At 47.8% G+C, this 14,731-nt stretch overlaps 1 protein-coding gene across 8 annotated transcripts in view; it reads right to left on the bottom strand.

The window, feature by feature from the left end:
* The window catches only part of gdap2 (ganglioside induced differentiation associated protein 2), a 72,275-nt gene that overhangs the window by 24,155 nt on the left and 33,389 nt on the right, over window positions 1-14,731 (bottom strand). For all 8 annotated transcript variants that reach the window (XM_038801998.1, XM_038801997.1, XM_038801992.1 and 5 more), the window contains 2 exons: window positions 11,615-11,774; window positions 10,288-10,438 (listed from right to left, as the gene is read on the bottom strand). In XM_038801998.1, coding sequence (XP_038657926.1) covers window positions 10,288-10,438; window positions 11,615-11,774 — 311 coding nt within the window. The remainder of the gene's footprint in view (window positions 1-10,287; window positions 10,439-11,614; window positions 11,775-14,731) is intronic.

The following is a 14,731-nucleotide window of genomic DNA, read 5'->3' as shown; positions in this document are numbered from 1 at the left end:
TCAGTGTCCCCGCTGATTTCATCTGTGGGAAGTGCACCCAACTCCAGCTCCTGAAAAACCGTGTTAGGGACCTGGAGCTTGAGCTGGATGAACTTCGGATCATTCGGGAGGCAGAGGGGGTCATAGATAGGAGCTTCAGGGAAGTAGTTACACCAAAGACTGGAGATAGATGGGTAACTGTAAGAGGGACTGGGAAGAAGCAGTCAGTGCAGGGACCCCCTGCGGTCGTTCCCCTGAGTAACAAGTATACCGTTTTGGATACTTGTGGGGGGGACGACTTACCAGGGGTAAGCCATGGGGTACGGGCCTCTGGCACGGAGTCTGTCCCTGTTGCTCAGAAGGGAAGGGGGAAAAGGAGTAGAACATTAGTAATTGGGGACTCAATAGTCAGGGGCACAGATAGGAGATTTTGTGGGAGCGAGAGAGACTCACGTTTGGTATGTTGCCTCCCAGGTGCAAGGGTACGTGATGTCTCGGATCGTGTTTTCCGGGTCCTTAAGGGGGAGGGGGAGCAGCCCCAAGTCGTAGTCCACATTGGCACTAACGACATAGGTAGGAAAGGGGACAAGGATGTAAGGCAGGCCTTTAGGGAGCTAGGATGGAAGCTCAGAGCGAGAACAAACAGAGTTGTTATCTCTGGGTTGTTGCCCGTGCCACGTGATAGTGAGATGAGGAATAGGGAGAGAGAGCAATTAAACACGTGGCTACAGGGATGGTGCAGGCGGGAGGGATTCAGATTTCTGGATAACTGGGGCTCTTTCTGGGGAAGGTGGGACCTCTATAGACAGGATGGTCTACATCTGAACCTGAGGGGCACCAATATCCTGGGGGGGAGATTTGTTAGTGCTCTTTGGGGGGGGTTTAAACTAATTCAGCAGGGGCATGGGAACCTGGATTGTAGTTTTGGGGTACGGGAGATTGAGAGTATAGAGGTCAGGGGCACAGATTTGACTTCGCAGGAGGGTGCCAGTGTTCAGGTAGGTGGTTTGAAGTGTGTCTACTTCAATGCCAGGAGTATACGAAATAAGGTAGGGGAACTGGCAGCATGGGTTGGTACCTGGGACTTCGATGTTGTGGCCATTACAGAGACATGGATAGAGCAGGGACAGGAATGGTTGTTGCAGGTTCCGGGGTTTAGGTGTTTTAGTAAGCTCAGAGAAGGGGGCAAAAGAGGGGGAGGTGTGGCGCTGCTAGTCAAGGACAGTATTACGGTGGCGGAAAGGATGCTAGATGGGGACTCTTCTTCCGAGGTAGTATGGGCTGAGGTTAGAAACAGGAAAGGAGAGGTCACCCTGTTGGGAGTTTTCTATAGGCCACCTAATAGTTCTAGGGATGTAGAGGAAAGGATGGCGAAGATGATTCTGGAAAAGAGCGAAAGTAACAGGGTAGTTGTTATGGGAGACTTTAACTTTCCAAATATTGACTGGAAAAGATATAGTTTGAGTACATTAGATGGGTCGTTCTTTGTACAATGTGTGCAGGAGGGTTTCCTGACACAATATGTTGACAGGCCAACAAGAGGCGAGGCCACATTGGATTTGGTTTTGGGTAATGAACCAGGCCAGGTGTTAGATCTGGAGGTAGGTGAGCACGTTGGAAACAGTGACCACAATTCGGTGACCTTTACGTTAGTGATGGAAAGGGATAAGTATACCCCGCAGGGCAAGAGTTATAGCTGGGGGAAGGGCAATTATGATGCCATTAGACATGACTTAGGATGTGTAGGTTGGAGAAGTAGGCTGCAAGGGTTGGGCACACTGGATATGTGGAGCTTGTTCAAGGAACAGCTATTGCATGTTCTTGATAAGTACGTACCAGTCAGGCAGGGAGGAAGGGGTCGAGCGAGGGAACCGTGGTTTACCAACAAAGTGGAATCTCGGCTAAGAGGAAGAAGGAGGCCTATGTGAAGATGAGGCGTGAAGTTTCAGTTGGGGCGATTGATAGTTACAAGGAAGCGAGGAAGGATCTAAAGAGAGAGCTGAGACGAGTAAGGAGGGGACATGAGAAGTCTTTGGCAGGTAGGATCAAGGAAAACCCAAAAGCTTTCTATAGGTATGTCAGGAATAAAAGAATGACTAGGGTAAGAGTAGGGCCAGTCAAGGACAGTGGTGGGAAGTTGTGTGTGGAGGCTGAGGAGATAAGCGAGATACTAAATGAATACTTTTCGTCAGTATTCACTCAAGAAAAAGATAATATTGTGGAGGAGAATGCTGAGACCCAGGCTATTAGAATAGATGGCATTGAGGTGCGTAGGGAAGAAGTGTTGGCAATTCTGGACAAAGTGAAAATAGATAAGTCCCCGGGGCCTGATGGGATTTATCCTAGGATTCTCTGGGAAGCCAGGGAAGAGATTGCTGAGCCTTTGGCTTTGATTTTTAGGTCATCATTGGCTACAGGAATAGTGCCAGAGGACTGGAGGATAGCAAATGTGGTCCCTTTGTTCAAGAAGGGGAGTAGAGATAACCCTGGTAACTATAGGCCGGTGAGCCTAACGTCTGTGGTGGGTAAAGTCTTGGAGAGGATTATAAAAGATACGATTTATAATCATCTAGATAGGAATAATATGATTAGGGACAGTCAGCATGGTTTTGTGAAGGGTAGGTCATGCCTCACAAACCTTATCGAGTTCTTTGAGAAGGTGACTGAACAGGTAGACGAGGGTAGAGCAGTTGATGTGATGTATATGGATTTCAGTAAAGCGTTTGATAAGGTTCCCCACGGTCGGCTATTGCAGAAAATACGGAGGCTGGGGATTGAGGGTGATTTAGAGATGTGGATCAGAAATTGGCTAGTTGAAAGACAGAGAGTGGTGGTTGATGGGAAATGTTCAGAATGGAGTTCAGTTACGAGTGGCGTACCACAAGGATCTGTTCTGGGGCCGTTGTTGTTTGTCATTTTTTATAAATGACCTAGAGGAGGGCGCAGAAGGATGGGTGAGTAAATTTGCAGACGACACTAAAGTCGGTGAAGTTGTAGACAGTGCGGAAGGATGTTGCAAGTTACAGAGGGACATAGATAAGCTGCAGAGCTGGGCTGAGAGGTGGCAAATGGAATTTAATGTGGAGAAGTGTGAGGTGATTCACTTTGGAAAGAATAACAGGAATGCGGAATATTTGGCTAATGGTAAAATTCTTGGTAGTGTGGATGAGCAGAGGGATCTCGGTGTCCATGTACATAGATCCCTGAAAGTTGCCACCCAGGTTGATAGGGTTGTGAAGAAGGCCTATGGTGTGTTGGCCTTTATTGGTAGAGGGATTGAGTTCCGGAGCCATGAGGTCATGTTGCAGTTGTACAAAACTCTAGTACGGCCGCATTTGGAATATTGCGTACAGTTCTGGTCGCCTCATTATAGGAAGGACGTGGAAGCTTTGGAACGGGTGCAGAGGAGATTTACCAGGATGTTGCCTGGTATGGAGGGAAAATCTTATGAGAAAAGGCTGATGGACTTGAGGTTGTTTTCGTTAGAGAGAAGAAGGTTAAGAGGTGACTTAATAGAGGCATACAAAATGATCAGAGGGTTAGATAGGGTGGACAGCGAGAGCCTTCTCCCGCGGATGGAGGTGGCTAGCACGAGGGGACATAGCCTTAAATTGAGAGGTAATAGATATAGGACAGAGGTCAGAGGTGGGTTTTTTACGCAAAGAGTGGTGAGGCCGTGGAATGCCCTACCTGTAACAGTAGTGAACTCGCCAACATTGAGGGCATTTAAAAGTTTATTGGATAAGCATATGTATGATAAGGGCATAGTGTAGGTTAGATGGCCTTTAGTTTTTTTCCATGTCAGTGCAACATCGAGGGCCGAAGGGCCTGTACTGCGCTGTATCGTTCTATGTTCTATGTAAGCACCTATTGAGAGTATTGAAGGGCTGGGTGAGGCAGACTTACAATTCCTGCTATGGGACGAGGGCTAGGCGAGGTAGCCATACTGTTAAATAAGAGGCGCACCCCCATTGTGGGAAATGGAGGGTGGGGGCAGACATCAGTAACAGGGAGACAACTGGGGAAAGATACAGAGGTGGGCACGGTGAAAAGAAGAAAACACCACAAGAGGTGTACGGTAAAGAAGAAGTGAGGGCATTAGGCTGGCTACAACAGGCCACACGTGGCGACTTGGAACAAAACGGTGCCCCAAGCAGCCACTTGAGGGTCCCTAAACAAAGGGAAACCCTGGAGTGCAGTGGAGTATTCACAGTTGGGCAGCCATTTTGGGTGCCCTCTGAACAAAGGGAAACCCTGGAGCGCAGGGGCCCAGCCTTATGGTGAGAACGGTGACCGCGGCCATCAGTTAAGTATGTTTGATCCCAAGGGCAGCATGACTCTGTGGTTCGCACTGCTGTCTCACTATTCCTCCAACAGATGCACCTATATTAATATAGAGCGAGGAGAGATGGGGATGAGAGGGCGACTAGGTAACAGCTGTCTGACGCCATTCTGGAAGTTGACCGGCGATACTACGAGGCCCCGATCCTGGAGGAGAGGAAAAAGCTTTCGATGGAAGATGGACTTTGACCTGCTCTCCATGAGGAAAGCAATGTACCAACTCCGCCAGGCACGTGGGACCCTATACGAACACAGAGACAAAGCCAGCCACCTGCTGGCTCACCAGCTGAGAAGGCAGGTAGCCATGAGTGAAATAGTTCAGATTACGGACAACGGCAATTTACTGGCAAAGCCGGAAAAGGCCAACGAACCATTTGAGACCTTCTACAGGGGGCTGTACACCTCCGAGCCCCCAGCAGGGGTTGGAGGATGAAGCAGTTCCTCGATGGACTGGACATGCCAATCGTGGGGGAGGATAGGAGATGGGGCATGGAATCTCCACTAAACCTGGGAGAAGTCATGGGAGAGTATTAGCTCCATGCAGGCGGGAAAGGCACCGGGGCCAGACGGTTTCCCGGCGAACTTCTGCAGAAGATGTTCATAGATTCACTGGTGAGGGGCACCCTGCTGCCTATGTTAGCACAAGCTTCAAGCTTGCGGATAACCAAGAAAGACAGACCCAACAGAATGCGGTTCCTACAAACTCATCTCGCTGCGAAGCAGACGTGAAAATACTAGTTATGACTCTCGCCAAGAGGTGGTAGCAGAAGACCAGATGGGCTTTGTCAAGGTAGATAGCTAACATCACGCGCCTGCTGAATGTAATCACGACCCTATCCAGGAAGAGAACATCAGAGATGATAGTTTCCCTAGATGCAGAATAGGTCTTCGACAGAGTCGAATGGAAGTACCTCGCGGAGGTACTGGAGCTGCTCGGGCTTGGATCAGGGTTCACTACAATGCTCCCACAGCGAGCGTACTGATGAATATCCCCAAGTACTCCAGCTGCACAGAGGCACAAGGCAGGGATGCCTGCTGTCCCCGCTACTGTTCGCCCTAACATCAAAGCAGTATGGAAGGAATCATGCACGCTTGAAAGAGTTTGGAGCCTTCTCGGGCTACAAACATAACCTGGGCAAAAGCAAGATCTTCCCGGTGAATCCGCAAGGGGGAGGGGCAGAGCTGGAGGGATTGCCTTCTAATACGCCCAACAAAAATTCCACTACCTGGGGATCCAAATTGCTCATGACTGGACAGGGATCCGCAAGTGGAACCTGACCAGCCTGATGGAGGAAGTAATAAAGGACTTGCAGAGATGGAACACACTCCCACTCTCCCAGACAGGGAGTGTGGAGACGATCAAGATGAACGTACTGCCCAGGTTCCTCTTCCTGTTCAGATCCATCTCGATCTACATTTCCAAGGCCGGGGGGGGAAAGAGTGGAAGAGGGGAGAGGAGAGGAGAATGCAAGGATCCCAAAGAGATTACTGCAAAGAATGAGATCCATGGGGGGGCCTAGCCCACCCAAGCCTGCAATACTACCATAGGGTGGCAACTGCAGAGAGGGTAAAGGGGTGGATAAAGGAACCAGAAGCTGAGTGGGTGGTTATGGAAGAGGGTTCCTGCAGACGGACCTCCCTCTGGGCCCTAGCCACAACCATCCTCACCGAATAAGTAGTCAGCGAGCCCAGTGGTGGTGGCAACATTGCGGTGGAATCAACTGCGACAACAATTCGGACTAACCAAAATGTTCGTCAGTGCCTCCATCTGCAACTACCACAGATTCACGTCAGCAACAATGGATGCCACCTTAATGGTGGAGACAGGACGGACGGACGGACACTGACAAGAGACTGGCAACGCTTAAGGATCTGACAGAAAAAGGCCCAGCATGTATCAACAACCACAACAATCATTGCTGGAAGACCTACTGGACGCGGACATCCTAGGGAAAGAGAACTGTGGCGACATGTATGGCCGACTATTAGGGATAGCTAACACTCAAGTGGACAAGACGAGAGAGAAGTGGGAGGAGGACTTGGGAGTTTGCAATAGGGTGGGGATTTTGGAGCGAAGCACTGCACAGGGCCAACTCCATCTCTACATGTGCAAGGCTAAGCCTAATGCAGCCAAACGTGGTACATAGAGTCCACTTAACCAGAACCCGAATGGGCAGTTTCGTCCCAGAGGTGGAAGACAAATGCAAATGTACCAAGGAGACCCGGTCAACCATGCCCATATGTTCTGGTCTTGCCCTGGCTTGCCGGGTTTTGGATAGCCTTCTTTGAGGCAATGCCCAAGGTGGTGGGGATGAAGGTGGAGCCTTGCCCAAGAGTGGCTGGCCTCGGGGTCTAAGAACAGCCAAATCTATTCATGGAGAGGAGGGCTGATGACCTTGCCTTTGCCTCCCTAATCACTCACCAGAGAATCCTGCCTGGCTGGCAGTCAGCAGCACCACCCGAAGCTGTAGACTGGCTCTCCAACATATCAGAATTTCTCCAAATGGAGAAAATTAAATTCTCCACGAGGGTGGTAGGAGGGCTTCCACAAAACACGGGAGCCATTCAATCGATTGTTCCAAGACCTGTTTGTAGCTAACAGCCAAAGAACAGGAGTGGGTAGTTACGACACACAAAGGGGGGGGGGGGGCAGAGAGACCTGGAACCCATCTATGCCCAACAAAATCACAAGAGACACCATCATACCAATGCAACTGGAGCAGGGTACAAGAACAGACGAGGGAAGATGGGGGGGGGGGGGGCAGGAAAAAAAAGGGGGAGGAACAGGGGACCCAGCCAGGATCAAAAACCTACTGGACTGCTGCTGGTCAAGGTTTTTAATGAGGCAAGGGACAGAGGGGAGCCGCCCCAGACGATGTTGCAGGCTACCATCTCCTTAATTTTAAAAGGGGACAAGAACCCGGAGACGTGTGGGTCTTACAGGCCAATCTCCCTTGTCAACGTGGATGCTAAACTGCTGGCAAAGCTTTTGGCCATTAGGATTGAGGATTGTGTGCCGAGTGTTATTAGGGAGGACCAAACAGGGTGCATTAAAGGTAGGGAACTGGTGGTAAATATAAGAAGATTGCTCAATGTGATCATGATGCCCCCATTGGACACGGAGAAGGCATTTGACCGGGTAGAGTGGGACTACTTATGGGAGATGCTGGGACGGTTTGGATTTGGGGTGGGTTTCAACTGGGTCAGGCTGCTATATCAGGCCCCAGAGGAGAGTGTGAGGACAAACAGGACGTCTTGCCACTATTTTAGACTGCACCGCGGACGAGACAGGGGTGCCCCCTCTCCCCACTGCTGTTTGCGCTAGCTATAGAGCCGCTGGCAATTGCTCCAAGGGCTTCAGAGGGTCGGAAGGGGCTGGTTCTGGCAGGGGGGGGGGGGGGGGGCGGGGGGTGGTTTGGAGCTTAGAGTCTCATTGTACGCAGATGACCTGCTGCTCTTGTACGTTTCGGACCCGACGGCGGGGATGGATGGAATCATGGCAACCGTGGGGGAATTCAGCCGATTTTCAGGGTACAAATTGAATATGACAAAAAGTGAAATGTTTGCAGTTCAGGAGCGGGTCAAGGGGACCGGCTGAGGGAGCTGCCGTTCCGGTTAGTTGGGGACAGTTTCAGGTACCTGGAAATACAATTGGCGCGGGTTGGGGTCGACTGCACAAGCTGAACCTGTCCCGGCTGGTAGAACAGATGCGAGGGGAGTTCCGGAGGTTAGCTGGGAGAGTACAGACAGTTAAGACGGTCCTCCCGGGATTCTTATTCGTGTTCCAGTGTCTCCCCATTTTAACATAGAACATAGAACAGTACAGCACAGAACAGGCTCTTCGGCCCTCGATGTTGTGCCGAGCAATGATCACCCTACTCAAACCCACGTATCCACCCTATACCCGTAACCAAACAACCCCCCCCCCAACCGTACTTTTTTTTTTTTAAAGGACACTACGGGCAATTTAGCATGGCCAATCCACCTAACCCGCACATCTTTGGACTGTGGGAGGAAACCGGAGCACCCGGAGGAAACCCACGCACACACGGGGAGGACGTGCAGACTCCGCACAGACAGTCATTCCACATTCCTTTTTTAAGAGGGTAAGCAAGATCATTTTGTGCTTTTTATGGGCGGGCAAGTCCACGCGAGTGAAGAGGGTGATGCTCAAGTGGAACCGGGAGGAAGGGGGGCTTGCACTGCCAAATTTCAGCAACTATTATTGGGCGGCCAACATAGCCATGATAAGGAAGTGGGTGGTGGGGGAAGGGTCGGCTTGGGAACGGGTTGAGGCAGCCTCATGAAGGGGGTACCAGCCTGGGGGCGCTGGTGACGACGCGCTGCCGTTCCCGCCGGTGCGCTTCTCCACCAGTCCTGTACTGGTGGCAGCCCTTCGGATCTGGGGATAGTCAAGGAGGCATGTGGGAGCAACGGTAGCATTGGTCTGGTCCCTGATACGTGACAGCCATTGGTTTTCCCCGGGGAGGTTGGACGGGGGCTTTCGGGTATAGCAGAGGGCGGGGATTGAGCGGATGGGAGATTTGTTCTAGGAAGGGAGATTCCCTAGAGGAGGGGTGGGGAGGGAAGTGTCTCATATTTACAAGGAGCTCATGGGAGTGGAGGAGACGCAGGCCGAGGAGCTGAGGCATAAATGGGAGGAGGAGTTGGGAGGGGAGATTGTGGGCGGACGCGCTGAGCAGGGTTAATGAGACTGCAACATGTGCCAGGCTCAGCCTGATTCAGTTTAAGGTCGTCCACCGGGCCCACATGACAGTGTCCCTGATTCTTCGGCATGGAGAACAGGTATGTAAAGTGTCTGAGACGACAGGCAGACCATGTCCACATGTTTTGGGAGTGTCCAAAACTTAGGAGATACTGGCAGGGGTTTGAGGACATCATGTCTAGAGTATTGACCACAAGGGTGGCAATGAGTCCAGAGGTGGCGATTTGTGGGGTTTCAGAGGCCCCGGAAGTCCAAGGGGAGAAAGAGACTGACGTTTTGGCCTTTGCTTCCCTGGTAGCCTGGAGACGGATACTTCTAGCTTGGAGGGACTCAAAGCTCCTGAAGTCGGAAGCCTGGCTGTCAGACATGGCGCGTTTCCTGGACTTGGATAAAATCAAGTTCGCCTTGAGGGGGTCATTGTTAGGGTTCGCCCGGAGGTGGCAACCATTCATTGACTTCTTTGCGGAGAATTAATTGTCAGCATGGGGGGGGGGGGGGGGGGGAAAGAGGAGGAGGAGGGTTAGGGGAATGTAGTATAGGGGGTCAATTAGGCAGACCTGGGTGGGACAGATTACGGCAACTGCACTATGTACTTTGTTTATTGTACAGTCCTTTTGTTTTCTCATTCTGTAATTCTACTGTTAACAATGCCAAAAATACCTCATTAAAATTATCAAAAAAAACCGACTGGAGAACAAAAAAAAACAGGAAACCGCAATCACTACTGTAAATAAGTAAGACGACTGATGTAAATAATAGAACAGACTGTTACGGAAATACTGATCTTTATCCTTTCTTTTCTTGTTTGTCTCGTAATGTATATCCACGCTTATCCTTGCTCTGTATATTAGAAAATGTCAATAAAAACATTAAAAAAAAAATATAGATATATTTGGGTGGGGTGGGTTGTGCCGGTTGGTTGAATGAGTTTGTACAACAGCACGCTGGCTGGACAGGTTGGAGAGCTGTCAGCCAATCAGATTGGCTGACAGCTCTCCAAGGCAGGACTTCCTTCCAACGGCAGATAGAAGTCCCGCCCAATATCAATCAGAGCTTAATTGAGCATATGACAGAGCTTCTGAGAGTCGATGGGAGCACGTTACATGCCATTCACCATCCTGGAAATTCTGTCCTCGGTATACGGTCAACCAAAACCAAGAAACAAGGATATAGTTTAATCGGCAGTAAACGGAAAAGTAAACGCAATTTTCACATTTTCATCACACACACTCCTTACTCACTTTCTCTGATGTGCTTTGTGAACTGCTGCTTCGGACATTTGTCCTTGAAGAATCAGCCGTCTCTGTTTATCGATATCTCCTTCCATCTTAGCAAATGCATGCGTTCCAATGTACTCTAGCTCAAGGTGTTCGTCATCAGATTCACCTTCATCTACAATAATGATAAATGGAGTAGCATTCCATAATTCAACAGCAGCCCTCAAAGCTAAAACATTTCACTGATAGAGACAGAGGTTTATATTTCTTGCTCTGCCTCTCAAAATCTGAGTCACGCCAGCAGTACCAACATTTAACATATCAAGTGACGAACGCTCAAGAATTTGCTCATAAATCAAACTTCTAAGCAGGATGTTGGAAAAGCAATGATCAACACAGCAGAGTGGCAAGCCACAGATTTAATTACACCACGCTGCTGCATTTGCAACCTAAGCTGTACCGTTGAAACAAAGATGGGAGGGATTGAGAGGGATAAGATGAAGAAATTTTAAAAAGCAATGCTCCCTGATCAGACAGCACCTTTGCGTGGCCAAATCAATATATTCTACAAGGCAGCCCATAAACCAGGTAAGACAATCCAGATGGCTTGGAAGCAATCTTATTTCCCAAAAGGGTGGGGTGGGGGGTCAATCAAATCAGATGCAATGGCTTTGACATCTATTTGCTGGACTAAGTTTAGGGATAGGGTTCCATACAACATCTTTATTGTAAGGTTTATACAGTGCCAGTCTTGCTTGGACCCTAGCAATCCATGAATGTTAGCTGATTAATCTGCTCTTGAATTTGTGACCAGATCAAAGCAAAGGGGATCTGAATAAACCAGGGTTCTGCAACTGAAATACATTTGAAACTCAAAGACTCCTACTATGTTCTTTGATAAGGTAAGGGAGACAAATAAATCACTAATACTTCATCATTTGTTTAAACTCACATTTGAATTAATGACCACAATGTAATAAAGAATGCAAGACTATAACACCAGGCAGAGCACAGCACACTATAACTACCCGAGGGAAGGAACAGTGGAGACTAGGGAAGCACAGTGGGCTAAACAGCTGGCTTGTAATGCAGAACAAGGCCAGCAACGCGTGTTCAATTCCCCAACCGGCCTCCCGGACAGGCGCCGGAATGTGGCGACTAGGGGCTTTTCACAGTAACTTAATTGAAGCCTACTTGTGACAATAAGCGATTATTATTATTATAAAATACCTTTTGAACCAGCCCAATTATCCTCGGAGCATCCAGTTAGATAAAGTATACAACCTAAGCACCCACCAATTAACAATGATATCGCTGCCTTAAAAATGCTTCTTTATATGGGAACACTCACGATGAGGAATGCCTGGTTTATCCAATATACGTATCTGACGTTCTGCAATGACTGGTTCTCCTTCAGCATTCCCTACATCAGCCGGGAGAATCGGCAGACACTTCCTCTCTTCCTCCAAGCTTCTTGGAAAGTAAAGAGGCATCAACTTCATGTAGATACCCTAAAGGGAAGAATATCAATGATCAACATTGTAGACGCTACACCCCCAAAGAAGTTCAAACTGTAACAGTTTCTGCTTTTGAAACACAACCGAAAAAGATAGCAACGAATGGTCTAGTAAAGGCCCATGCCAAAGTCGTGATGAGCATCAGGTCTCACGGTCTCACATTTAAATACACCTTGAATAATCCTTAAAAGTTTACATTTCATAAATTTAATTTCTTTAAACCTGTGATTATGCCGGCCTTACTTTTAGGAAACATTGAATCTTCCACTACTCTGATTGCATTATACATTCAAGATGTACATTGCTGATCACATATTTTACACGCTTAGACCATAAGACAAAGGAGCAGAATAAGGCCCATCAGGCCTGCTCTGCCATTCAATCATGGCTGATATTTTTCTCATCCTCATTCTCCTGCCTTCTCCCCATAACCCCTGATCCCCTTATTAATCAAGGACCTATCTATCTCTGTCTTAAAGACACCCAGTGATTTGGCCTCCACAGCCTTCTGCGGCAAAGAGTTCCACAGATTCACCACCCTCTGGCTGAAGAAATTCCTCCTCATCTCTGTTTTAAAGGATCGTCTATTTAGTCTGAGATTGTGCCCCCTGGTTCTAGTTTTTCCTACAAGTGGAAACATCCTTTCCACGTCCACTCTATCCAGGCCTCGCAGTATCTTGTAAGTTTCAATCAGATTCCCCCTCATCTTTCTAAACTCCAACGTGTACAGACCCAGAGCCCACAGCCATTCCTCATACGACAAGCTCTTCATTCCAGAGATCATTCTTGTGAACCTCCTTTGGACCCTTTCCAAGGCCAGCACATGCTTCCTTCGATACGTGGCCCAAAACTGCTCACAATACTCCAAATGGGTCTGACCAGAGCTTTATACAGCCTCAGAAATACATCCCAGCTCTTGTATTCTGGTCCTCTCGACATGAATGCTAACATTGCATCTGCCTTCCTAGCTGCCGATTGAACCTGCACGTTAACCTTCAGAGAATCTTGAACAAGGGCTCCCAAGTTCCTTTGTGCTTCTGATTTCCTAAGCATTTCCCCATTTAGAAAATAGTCTATGCCTCCATTCCTCCTTCCAAAGTGCATAACTTCACACTTTTCCACATTCTATTCCATCTGCCACTTCTTTGCCCACGCTCCTAGCCTGTACAAGTCCTTCTGCAGCCCCCCGCTTCCTCAATACTATCTGTCTCTCTACAGATCTTTGTAACATCTGCAAACTTAGCAACAGTGCCTTCAGTTCTTCAGAACTTCAATGTATATTGTGAAAAGTTGTGGTCACAGCACCACTTTTTTGATCATTACTCACAATACCACAAATTAATAAGGAATTACCAATACAAATGTGCTGAATTGCAAAGTTCATAGAAAGGTTAAATTACAGAAATACATTTTGTCGTCATTATACAAGTCCAGAGGTAACAATCCCCCCTTCTTGCATTAGCTTGTGAGCATCTGTGCTCGAAAGCAAGGTTTGTCAGCATTGAGGAAAGGATGTGTGCTGTCTTCACAAAGTTTGGTACATTACGGATCCATTATCAATAAATCTCAGTTTAGTCTGCACCATTAATAATACTCGCGGAAAAGACTTCCCAATATCTTGATTAGAAAGAAAACAAATCTTAATGTATAGTAGCTGCCCTTATGATTGGGATCACCATATTCTTGCAAATCCAAGGGCTGCTAAATTATTCACTTCACAATGTGAGCAGCCATGGCTAAGTATAGAAATAATAATTTAAACTCCCAATTGAGTGGCTTGCTACTACATAGCGGGTTTTCTTTTTTGGAAACTTTACTGAGTGTTGAGCTATGTTTTTAAAATTCTGTTTGGTTGGAGAATTATCTCAACTCCAATCACAACAATAAGTTGTCTCCTAGTTCAGTAATTCGCATTTTTACGTTTCCTCTCATTAAAGTAGATTAAAGCATTGCTAGTTTAGGATTTAAAGTCATTTTGTTGTACAATCAAAACAGTGACAGAATGCACAATGACAAAATTACAAGCTTAATTTATGTTGCAAAACACCTTCAGGGCGTGATCCTCCAGTATGGCCACAGTTCCCATGTTGTAGAAATTGTGCATGTTTTGAACAGGCTTAAAAATCCTAAGTCTTCAAAGACGGTTGACATTTTAGTAGTGATCATTATCTATCACCTAGTGATAAGGATATTTTTTTTAAAACAGTGCGGTCGCGACCCATGGGTGGGTCGCAGGCGGATGTCAGGAGGGCCGCAGGGTCATTGGACACACCGTTCCGCAATTTGCAGGAAAAGCGCCCAACGGCCACAACTGGCTTTAAAATTAAGAATGATGGCCGCTGCCACCTTGAGGCTGTGTGAAGTCTTCCAGCCAGAAGCGCAGCAAAGAGCATGTCAAGCGCCCTCTGTGTACATGCTTTTGCCGCCAAATCACAGAGCAGAGCTATTTCCATTTTCTAGCTGCAGACAAGAGGACTGTGAAGATGAATTGTTTTCTTAAAAGTAACTGATGGCTAGAAATTCAAATAAGCAGTGTACCTACTGGACAGTATCTCACAACAGAATCTGCTGGAGAGAGCTCTGTACAGAGTGCCAGGGTCTCTGGTTAACACTCAAAAAGCTTAACTCAGGAACAACAGTATAAAGTCGATTTTTCTTTGAGGTCTGGTTTTATCAATTGTGCCAACGCAAATAAAGTGCAAAATCCATGCGTGTTAAATGCAGGAAAGTACTGACAAATGAGAGGAGAAGTTTCAGATTTTGAAAGAGAAGTGATGGGTGAAAAATTCATTTTGAGCCGAGACCCAGCGTCAGTTATCAATTTATAGCTGACCCCACAGACTACACTGTTGTACCCAACCTGTGATACCCATTATGGGTGGCACGGTAGCTGTGGTTAGCTCTGTTGCTTCTCTGCACCAGGGTCCCAGGTTTGATTCCTGGCTTGGGAC

The sequence above is a fragment of the Scyliorhinus canicula genome, chromosome 7, assembly GCF_902713615.1.
Source record: "Scyliorhinus canicula chromosome 7, sScyCan1.1, whole genome shotgun sequence".
Taxonomy (NCBI): Eukaryota; Metazoa; Chordata; class Chondrichthyes; order Carcharhiniformes; family Scyliorhinidae; genus Scyliorhinus; species Scyliorhinus canicula.
The sequence above is the reverse complement of the archived record's forward strand: the minus strand, read 5'-3'. Positions and strand labels throughout refer to the sequence as shown.